The sequence below is a fragment of the Panthera onca genome, chromosome B2, assembly GCF_046562875.1.
Source record: "Panthera onca isolate mPanOnc1 chromosome B2, mPanOnc1 haplotype 2, whole genome shotgun sequence".
NCBI classification, from domain to species: domain Eukaryota; kingdom Metazoa; phylum Chordata; class Mammalia; order Carnivora; family Felidae; genus Panthera; species Panthera onca.
The window spans coordinates 2,716,017-2,727,525 of NC_138343.1; the positions used below are offsets into that span (position 1 = coordinate 2,716,017).

Below are 11,509 nucleotides of genomic sequence, written 5' to 3' on the forward strand. Positions count from 1 at the left end.
TCCTCATTAGTGATTGACTTTTTCTGGTAATGTGGAACGAAAGTGGAACTAATTGATCAATGTAATGAGTACACCATTTATTCAAATAGTTACTTATAAAATGCCATGACCGGTCTTATAACATAAATCCACCTCCTGCCAACTTTTGATTTTTTTGAAGATTTCTCTTAAAAATTGCTAAATGCTTGATTTTGACAGGAAACAGGTGGTACAAAAGGATGTACCTGAAAAATGGAAGTTCTTTCACTGGCTTTATCCTGCTGGGTTTCTCTGACCGGCCTCAGCTGGAGCGAGTCCTCTTTGTGGTTCTTCTGATCTTCTATCTGCTCACCCTGCTGGGAAACACAACCATCATTGCGTTGTCCCGCCTGGACCCACACCTGCAGACTCCCATGTACTTTTTCCTCTCCAACCTAAGCTTTCTGGACCTGTGTTATACGACCAGCACTGTTCCTCAGCTGCTGGTTCATCTCAGGGGAGCAGACAAGTCTATCTCTTTCGGTGGTTGTGTAGCTCAGATGTTCGTCTCTCTAGGGTTGGCATCTACAGAATGCATTCTGTTAGGGGTGATGGCATTTGACCGCTATGCAGCCGTCTGCAGGCCCCTGCACTACACAGTGATCATGCACCCCCGTCTGTGTGTCCTGATGGCTTCTGCATCGTGGTTCATTGGTTTTGCCAACTCCTCATTGCAGATGGGTCTCATCTTCCTTGTACCACTTTGTGGAAGAAATAAAATAGACCACTTCTTTCGTGAGGTCACCCTGCTGCTTAAGCTTGCCTGTGTTGACACCACTGAGAATGAGAATGAGATCTTCTGTGTCAGTGTGATTATTCTCCTCATACCTGTGACATTAATCACGTTCTCCTATGGTCATATTGTCAGGGCAGTGTTAAGAATAAAGTCAGCCACAGGGCAGAGGAAAGTTTTTGGGACATGTGGGTCCTACCTCACAGTGGTCTCCCTGTTCTATGGCACAGGCATCTACTTTTACCTTCAGCCCAACAGCAACTACTCCCAGGATCAGGGCAAGTTCATTTCTCTCTTCTACACCATCGTCACCCCCATGGCCAACCCCTTCGTGTATACCCTGGGGAACAAGGATGTGACAGGAGCAATGAGGAAGGTGTTCTGTCAGGACTATGACTCTAGATGACTGGGGGGGAGGAAGACCCTGTCATGAAAGACTTTGAATGCCACGGTCTTTCAGATTTCTGTGTCCTCACCATTTCCCCTGACAACTCTCATGGGGACTTCCTTAATTCACTCTTTTATGCAAGTGAGTGTTCAAACTCTAAGTTCATGGACGCATTGCAGCCTCCAGAGATGCTGAGTTAGTGTTCCTAGACCATCTGCATCCTATTAATATTCAAAATGTTTCTCAGGATTTTCTTGTTTCACCACTTTTGGGAACACTTTTCCATGGCTAATTGCAAATGACAGTTACACACACCATAATACATAGCAAAATAAGAATAAAAACGACCAGAACACTGTAACAAATATTAATATTTTAGCATCTTCTAGCAATTGCTGGAGCCTATTGCATATTCTTGCAGTTTGATCATGGCTCTATTACAACATTTGTAGCCTGACTGGATCACAGCTTTTTCCCAGAGGTAGGAGGGCAAGTGTAGGAAAAAAAAATTTAGCTGATAGAAATCTTGCTAACATCCATCCTGATAAATTTATTCAGATATCAGTCTGTGGTGTAACGTCGCCATTGTGATAATGAGTTTCCCCTTGAAACACAATTCTTTGTTTTTCAAAAAAATTTTTTTCTTTAGAATTGATTTTTATTATTTTATTTTCAATTAATTTTTTATTGTCATTCCATTAGAGAAAACCTACAGTTTTATATTCTTTCCGGTATACTATATAGTGATTCCACATTTCCATCATCACACGTACTCTCTTTAATCTCCATCACCTATTTCACCCATCCCGCAGGCCCTCCCCTGTGGCACCAGTGAGCCCAGAGAAGGGAAGGGAGATTCTCAGTTTCATGCGTCCCTACCTTCGTAGCCCTGTCCTGGCCTTAGGGCTGTCACACGTTAGCATAACGGCAGGGTGTGCAGTGAAGGGTGACTGCACTCTGAACACACCCTCTGCATCCTGCTAAACCCACTCCTGGATCAGTCATCAGAGCGCAGTCACCCCTGTGAGACCCTCCTGTACCTCCTAGTCTGCACATTTCGCAGCTACTGTTTGCCAGAGTCCCGCTCTGACCGGGCTCATGGAGGAGGCAGGAACAGGTCACAGACCCCTGGCAACCCCCCACTTCGCAGGTGACTGCCTTTTGGATGCTTGTTTTGTGACACAGGTGAGAGGTCTCTTTCACCCCAGTGGTGTTGTGGCATGTTTGAGCCCTGATGGTGCAGACTGGGAACCACCGTGTGTGGACTCGTGGTTTGCAGGGGAAACGGGGGCTGCGTGTAGATGCAGAAAGGAGAGGATGAATGACTGGAGATCAGTGGGGTCAGGGGAAGGGCTCCCCTAGGTGGCCTTAGACACAGGACAGTGGCTTCTGGGAGGAGACATTTCCTTCTTTCCCGCTGTTTTGGAATTAAGTTGACATGAGACAGAGTAACTGGAGAAAACACCCAAAGTTTTATTGTCTGCACACAGAGGCCCAATCTGGACATTGAGACTCAAAGAAATGAGCAAAGTAGGTGGTTTGTACCCCATTATAGAGAGACAACAGATGAGCGTGGAATTGACAGGAGAAAGAAAACTGGGGTTTGGAGCTGCTGTTAGCAGGGAATGCCAAGTGGAATGTGGGCTGAGGTAGTGGGTTAGTAAAGAAGTAGCAGGTTTATTTCTACGGCCTTCTCAGCTCTAAGGTCCCTACCTGTGGTGATAGGTGGTCATTTTTACTTCACAGTCATTTCATTCGGGAGATATTTCCTGCTTCCTGGGGACAGAGGAGGGTGTGACGTCCTCACACCTGCTCTTTCCCAAGTAGCTTCTATTCAAAGTGATCAATATGCTGTTGAGGTCCATGTTGGGGGGCCTCCCTGGGTTCCCACACTTGCTCCGTTTAAAAAATTTAATTCTATTCATATACATTGTTGGGTGGATTTATTTTAACCACTGGAGTGAATACAATCTGGGAGGTCTCTAAGAAGTGTAAGTTCTTCTGATTTGTAAACCATTTCTGAGAATGGTTTCAACCCCTTTTCAGGATAAAGCTGTTCAGTTGTTGTACCTGTGTGTTGAGTCTCAGAGAAGCATCGTGAATGTTTCTACTGACTGGGTTATTTTGGATTTCCATGATCAATGGCATGTCTTGTTCAGTGGTCAAAGCCTTTGACAGGGCCCCATCCCCCCGAATCTGGTAGCAGGTCACACATAATGCTTTCTCTCATTTGTAAGTCGTCATTTCAAGCACTTGGAAACATGAAATAGTTTTGCAAGATTCTCTTTGGAAAGCTTCTTTAGTAACTTATGTCTAATGAGAACTCAGTTTTAATGTATTTAAAGGAAGCATGTTGACTAAGAATGTGTTCTTTCTAGCACGAAATCAACCTCTCCCAGGTTTCACCCTCCCTCTTAGAAAAACCATCTCTATTCCCACAGAATGATTCTCCTCATAGTCTGCCACAACGTGTTACATTTTCTTTTGCATTTAGGTGCAAGCAGCATATATATTCATATATTATTAGACACACACACCCACAGATATGCTCGTGCACAAAATGTGCTCCATAGGCAATGTCCTGTAGGCCAATCTCTGAACCTTTTTGTGAAGATGATTAGTACAAGAAAATATGTTTCCTTTAGCTTATACTACTTAGAAGTGCCAGGCTCATACATATTGTATTTCCAATATGTTCTGACATACAAACACACCCTAGGGTATGTGGTAACAGTTTATCCCTACAGGTCACCTTGAAAGGAAAAAAAAATAAAACACTTTCCAGGAGGTGTTGAGAGTAATGGCTGTTGGTAGAATCTGGTACCACTCAAGAGCTCCATGGAACAAATATACCCCTATAGATACAATAAGTTAAAAAATTTAGAAGTCACAGTCTTTCCGTCTTTGCTTTGATATTTGGATCACTAAGAGTCGGCTATATTAGAGATAGGACAATGCTAGAACAGCTTCATTAGTAACTTTCAATGTGTCCAGTGTCAAGAATTTTTTCTCTACGTTGTCTTCTAGGAGCTTTACAATTTCAGGTCTTAGTTTACATGTTAATCCATTTCAAGCTAATTTTTGTGAGTGGTGTCCTATAGGCCTCGAATTTCATTTCTCAGAATGTATTTACCCAGTTTTCATCTGTGTTGTCTGTTAAAATCCTCATATGAGTGAAGTCATATGATTTTTGTCTTTCTTGACCGATTAATTTCACTTAGCATAATACCCTCCATTTCAATCCACGTACTTGCAAATGGCAATATTTCATTTCTTTTGATTCCCAAGTAATACTCCATTGTGTATATATATACATTTTTCTTTGATAGACATTAGGGATCTTTCCATACTTTAGCTATTGTTGATAATGCTGCTGTAAACATTGGGGTGCACGTGCCCCTTCGAGTCAGCATTTTTGTATTCTTTAGACAAATAACCAGTAGTACAATTGCTGGGTCATAGGGTAGTTCTATTTTTAATTTTTTGAGGAAACTCCATGCTGTTTTCCAGAGTGGCTGCACCAGTTTGCATTCCCACTAGCAGTGCAAAAGCCTTCCCCTTTCTCTGCATCCTCTCCAACATCTGTTGTTTCCTGACTTGATAATTTCAGCCACTCTGACAGGTGTGAGGTCCCATCTCATTGTGGTTTTGATTTGCATTTCCCTGATGATGAATGATGTTGATTATTTTTTGATGTGTCTGTTGGCCATCTGGATGTCTTCTTTGGGAAAGTGTCTATTCATGTCTTCTGGCCATTTCTTCACTGGATTATTTGGGGTTTTGTTGGGGGGGGCTAGTGAGTTTGATAAGTTCTTTATGGGTTTGGGATACTAACCCTTTATCTGAATGCCATTTGCAAATATCTTCTCCCATTTCATATGCTGCTCTGAGTTGTGCTGATTGTGTCCTTCATGGTGCAGCAGCTTCTTATGTTAATGAAGTCTCAATAGTTCATTTTTTGCTTTTGTTAACTTTTATCTTATGTGTTGTTCCAAAGCTATGTCTAGCAGAGTCTACTTGAAGTTTTTAATTGGAAAAGAAGCTATTTAAAAGTCTCACCAGGCTATGACCCTTATTCTTAAGGTGAATCATAGTGAGAAGACACTTTTGAATATTTTTTAAGTTTATTTATTTATCTTGAGAGAGAGTGAACATGAGCGGGGAAGGGGGCAGAGAGAGAGGTTGACAGAGAGAGACAATCCCAAGCAAGCTCCTCACTGTCAGCCCAGAGCCAAACATGAGGCTCTATCTCACAAACCGTGAGATGCTGACCTGAGCCCAAATCAAGACTCCAACGTTTAACTGACTGAGCCACTCAGGCACCTCAAGACGATTTTGAATTTACGTCTAAGTGACAATCACTTGTAACTATGCACAACCCCCACAATGCTTGTGCGTGTACAAAGATCCATGAACACACAGCGGCATACACACAGCCTTCATATTACTTATTATTGTGACTTTTCACAACCCCTTAAATAAAATTTGTGTTTCAAAAGTGAGGACATTTACACCCATCCTGATACATTCAGACACTTGTGTTACAATCTTAGTTCAACATTACTCAGCCCTAAAAAGGAATGACATCTTTCTTAAAAATGAATTTGTTAATCTAAATAGAGTTGGACACGCAATGTGACATTAGTTTCAGGTGTACAACATTGATTCAGCTACCCTGTATGCTGTGCTGTGCTCACAACTGTAGCCACATCTGTGACCATACAACATGATTACAATATCATTGACTATAATTTCTGTAGTGTACCTTTTATTCCTGTGATTCACAAAAGAATGAGATCTGGAGGCACATGGGTGGCTCAGTTGGTTAACCACCCGACTCTTGGCTTCTACTGTGGTCATGATCCCATGGCTCGGGGGTTCATGCCCCACACCAGGCTCTGTGCTGACAGCACACATCCTGCTTGGGATCCTCTCTCTCTCCCTCTCTCTGTCCATTCCATGCTCATGTTCTCCCTCTCTGAAAATAAATAAATAAACTTACCAAAAAATTAAAAAAAAATTAATGTCTTTCTCTGACTGACTTCGTTCACTTAGCATAATGCCCTCCAGTTGCATCCACGTTGTTGCAAATGGCAAAATTTCATTCTTTCTCATTCCCAAGTAGTATTCCATCGTATATATAAATCACATCTTCTTTATCCATTCACCAGTTGATGGACATTTGGGCACTTTCCTTAATTTGGCTATTGTTGTAAGTACTGCGATAAACATTAAGGTGCATGTGTTCCTATGCATCAGCACTCCTGTGTTTTTTGGATAAATACCTGGTAGTGCTATGGTTGGGTCGTAGGGTAGTTCTATTTTTAATTTTTTGAGAAATCTCCACACTGTTTTCCAGAGTGGCTGCACCAGTTTGCATTCCGACCAACAGTGCAAGAGTTCCCATTGTCCACATCCTCACTAACACCTGTTTTTGCCTGAGTTCTTAATTTTAGCCACTCTGAATGGTGTGAGGTGGTATCTCAGTGTGGTTTTGATTTGTATTTCCCTGATAATGAGTGATGTTGAGCATTTTTGTTATGTGTCTGTTGGCATCTGGATGTCTTTGTCAAAGTGTCTATTCATGTGTTTTGCCCATGTCTTCACTGGATTATTTGTGTTTGGGGTTTTGAGTGTTGAAAGTTCTTTATAGGTTTTGGATACTAACCATTTATCTGATAGGTCATTTGCAAACATCTTCTCCCATTCCGTTGCTTGTCTTGTAGTTGTGTTGATTGTTTTCTTTGCAGTGCAGAAGCTTTTTATCTTGATGAAGTCCCAGTAGTTCATTTTTGCTTTTAATTCCCTTGCTTTTGGAGACAGGTTGAGCAAGAAATTGCTGTGGCTGAGGTCAATGAGGTTGTTGCCTACTTTCTCCTCTAGGGTTTTGACTGTTTCCTGTCTCACAGTTAGGTCTTTCATCCATTTTGAGTTTACTTTTTGGATGGTGTAAGAAAGTGCTCTAGTTTCATTCTTCTGCGTGTTGCTGTCCACTTCTGCCAGCACCATTTGCTAAAGAGGCTGTCTTTTTTCCATACGATGCTCTATCCTGCTTTGTGGATATTAGTTGGCCATAGATTTGTGAGTCCAGTTCTGGGTTCTCTCTTCTGTGCCACTGTTCTATGTGTCTGTTTTTGTGCCGCTACCCTACTGTCTGGATGATTACAGCTTTGTAGTAGAGGCTAAAGTCAGGAATCGTGATGCTTCCCCCGTTGGTTTTCTTGTTCAACATAAATTTGGCTCTTCGGGGTGTTTCGTGTTTCCGTACAAATTTTAGGATTGTTTGTTCCTGTTCTGAGAAGAATGCTGGTGCAATTTTGATTGGGATTGCATTGAATGTGTAGATTGGTTTGGGTTGTGCTGACATTTTAACAATATTTGTTGTTCCAATCCATGGGCATGGATGTTGTTCCATTCCTTCATGTAGCCTTCATATTCTTTCATACATTTTCCATAGTTTTCAGCATACAGGTATTTTACAATTTGGTTAAGTTTATTCCTAGGTATTTTATGGTTCCTGGTGCAATTGTAAATGGGATTGATTTCTTGATTTCTCATTCTGCTGCCTCACTGTTGGTGTGTAGAAATGCAACTGATTGCGAGTGTTAGCTCTTCTTTTTGGATAGGTCCCAAATTATGATATAATGCCCTTCTTTAATTCTTGTTACAATCTATATTTTAAAACCTAGTTTGTCTGACATAAGGATGGCTACTCCAGCATTCTTTTGACTCCCAGTAGCATGATAGATGGTTTTCCATCCCCTGACTTTGAAGCTGAAGGTGTCCACAGGTCTAAAATTGACCTCTTGTAGACAACAGATAGATAGTCTTGTTTTTTATCCATTTTGATATCCTGTTTATTTTGATTGGGGCATTTGTCTGTGTACATTCAGAGTTATTATTGAAAGCTATGGATTTGGTGTCATTGTGTTATCTGTGGGTTTCATGCTTCTGGTGATGTCTCCAGTCCTTTGTAGTCTTTGCAGTGTTCTGGTCACAGAATGCCCTTCAGGATCTCTTGCAGGGTTTGTTTAGTGGTCATGAACTCCTTCAGTTTTTGTTTGTCTGGGAAAGCCTTTATCTCTCCTTCCATTCTGAGTGACGGACTGCCTTGCTGGATAAAGGATTCTTGGCTGCATGTTTTTCCTATTCAGCACACTGAATACTTCCTGTCACTCCCTTCTGGCCTGCCAAGTTTCAGTGGACAGGTGTGTACTACCCTTATGCATCTACCCGTGTGGGCTAAGGCCCGTTTGTCCCTAGCTGCTTTCAGAAGTCTCTCTTTATCTTTGTGTTTTGCCATTTTCATAATGATATGCCATGGAGAAGGCCTATTCGTGTTGAAGCTGAAGGGAGTTCTTTGTGCCTCCTGGATGTGGATATCTGCTTCCTTCAGCAGATGAGGGAAGTTCTCAGCTATAATTTGTTCAGGTAAACCTTCTGCACCTTTCTCAATCCCTTCCTCTTCTTCTGGAACTCTGATAATATGGACTATTACTACGTTTCTTTGAATCGATTATTTCTCTAATGATCCCCTCATGGGCTCTTATTTTCTTACCTCTCTTTTTCACAGCTTCCTCTTTTTCCATTACTTTAACTTCTGTTTCACTTATTTTCCCCTCTGCTTCCTCTTTCCTTGCTGTCACTGCCTCTAGTTTATTTTACATGTCATTCACAGCATTTCTTGATCCATCATAACTATTTCTTAGTTCCCTGATGTCTGCAGCAATAGATTCTCTGCTATCTCCTATGCTTTTTTTCAAGCCCGGCAATTAATCATATGATTATTATGTAAAACTCTCAATCAGATATATTGTTTATATCAGTTGTGAGCAATTCTCTAGGTGTCATTTTCCCTGGAATTTCTTTTGAGGAGAATTCCTCCTTTTTGTCATTTTGGCTAGTTTTCTGTCCTTTATGTATTTTAACAATTTGTTATGTGTCCTGCACCAGCGAGCACTACTGTCTTATAAAGGGGTCATAACGCTGTCCAGGGCCTGGCACTTCAGGGGGTCTTTTTGAGCGTGTTGCTTGCTCTCTGTTGTTGTGAGTCTTGTTTCTTAATCTCCATACTTGTAGTGGCGGTTTGGACCTTCCACCAGGTGTGGTTTGATGTGTTCATTAAAGTAACCCTGGAAAAATATTAAAAGGTGGGGGAGTGGTGGTGGAAGAAACCTTATCCCGCGCAAAGAGAGAAATGACAGGGGAGGGGAAAAAGTAAAGGAAAAAACGGGAAAAAAATGACCCAGGAGAGAATCAGAGAAACTATATATCTTAATACAGAGAGAGAGGAAAATAAAAAGGCGATACACAAGGGGTATAGACAGAATAGATTAAAAATGTCTGCTTAAAGTAACTAATAACTAGGATCGAGAAGGGAATAAATAAGAGGAAGAAAAGGAAAAAAAATATATGTATAATAAGAATTTTCCAACAATCAAATCAGAAAATGTAAAAGTGCTGGACCGATATCTGATGGCGCCTTGGAGCGTGTGACAGCGCTGACCTGGGGGAGGGGCCGTCTGGTTCGGTCAGTGTCAATGCTGCTCCTGTGGATCTGCAGTTAGCAGGTGGGGTCCGGTCAGGGTTTGGTGTACGGGACCTACCTCCTCTGTGGCCCTGATGTCCCATCCCTGAAGCCCGGGCGTATGGTGATGGGGAGAACAATGGTGCCACCCCAGTCTCTGCTCCCCAGACCGGGTGTCACAAGCCACTCTGTTCAGGCCAAACTGGCAGTGTCGCGGGCGTGCGAGTGCCCCGGGGTGTCCCCCTCTGCCCACTAGGCGCCTCCCAGGTGCTCCACCCTGATGTCTGGAAGAATCGTGCTCAACAGCCCAGTCCAGGTCAGCGCCACATCCCCCAGCCAGAATTCATTCACATTTAAAATTAATAACTGAACGGTTCCTCCTTATAGATATATATGTGAATATTTGGGCAAATGTGAAGACAATCTTAACTGCTTTGTAAAACATCTAGGTAAGCACAGATGAAAGCTAGTGTAGCTGGGGTGGTCTAGGGTGTTACTTGTCCTCTGTCAGATCTGTGAACCAATAGAAGAGACAGATTACGTCTCCTCTGTCATTGTCCTCCACAGTCATTGTCCTTGAGGATTGCCATGTCTGGGCAGCTCAGTGACAAGGGCTCATTAAGAGCGTGGGGCATCCGTTCCCCAGAGACATCAGCGGAGGAAGGGACTGGGTTCTGTGTGCCAGCCCAGCCACAGCTCAGAGTCAGAGAACCCTCTCGCCTGCTCATAAGGGTCTCACTGTCACACTGGCAGGTCACCGTACTCGGGAAATGATACTGAGAGTTTGTGACTGCCTTCATCTTCTACCTCCGAGAGGCAAAGGGCAGATCTCTGGTGCGACATGAGGATCTGTGAAGTCATCCTGAGATAGTGTCCTTTTGCTTAAGAAAAATGCATGGATGACCCAGTTCTGGTATAGTCAGCCTTTGTATTTCCAGGAGACACTGATCCTACATGTCCATGTTCCTATCCGTAGAGCTGTAATTAGGCAGTAACTTGGAATGAGGTAGGAAAGTGGCTTAGATCCCACTGAGAAGGTGAGTAAAGGTGAGTAAAATGGCACTAAGTCTCTGTGTTGCTCTAGGAACAGATTACTTTATTTTCAGTTGCAATTGTTCAAACACAAAGTGGTTTATCTGTATGCTTACATGGTGAATTGTGTAAAGTAATACACACTGAAAGTTCATGAAATATAAGAACTGAGTGTAATTGTTCTTTACTGATGCCACCAGGTAATTCCTAGACTTTTGATTCTATGTAGTATATGCATCGCACCGCTCTGTGAACATGTGGAAAATAATTAAATATGCCTGGTTTCTGGGAATAACATATGGCCTTCAGTATTAGAATATTAGAGTATGACACTATATGCTTTCATCCTTTCCATTTGGTTCCCTTTGGGTGTGAATTTAGATAATATTTCTTCTCTATGCTTAAAACTTATTGTTAGTGGCTATCATTATTAAATATGTATTTTCTCCCCAAATATCTAAAGTGTTCATGGAATTTTAAAAATATATGTTGACAATTACAACAGGGAAGTTCCAATTTGTATATATTGTGTCAATAAAAGTTACTTTGGCTTTATTTTAACAACAAGTGGTGATCCTTCAAATGAGTTCTAATACCGATTTTAACGGGAGGCTGGATGGCTCAATCAGTTCAGTGTCTGATCTTGATTTCAGCAAGGCCATGATCTCATGGCTTGTGGGTTCGAGACCTGCATCTGTCTCCTTGCTGAGAGTGCATTGCCTGCTTAGATTCACTCTATTCATCTCTCTGCCCTTCCCCTGCTTGCGCTCTCTCTGTCTCTCTCTCTCTCTCTCTCTCTCTCTCTGTCTCT

General features: G+C 42.1%; 1 protein-coding gene across 1 annotated transcript; it reads left to right on the plus strand.

Moving 5' to 3' along the window:
* Positions 1-218: 218 nt before the first annotated feature.
* Positions 219-1,157, plus strand: LOC132676107 (olfactory receptor 2B8-like). Its single transcript, XM_060628273.3, has one exon. It carries the CDS (start codon positions 219-221, stop codon positions 1,155-1,157), a length of 939 nt encoding a protein of 312 aa, XP_060484256.3.
* The last annotated feature ends 10,352 nt before the right edge of the window (positions 1,158-11,509 follow it).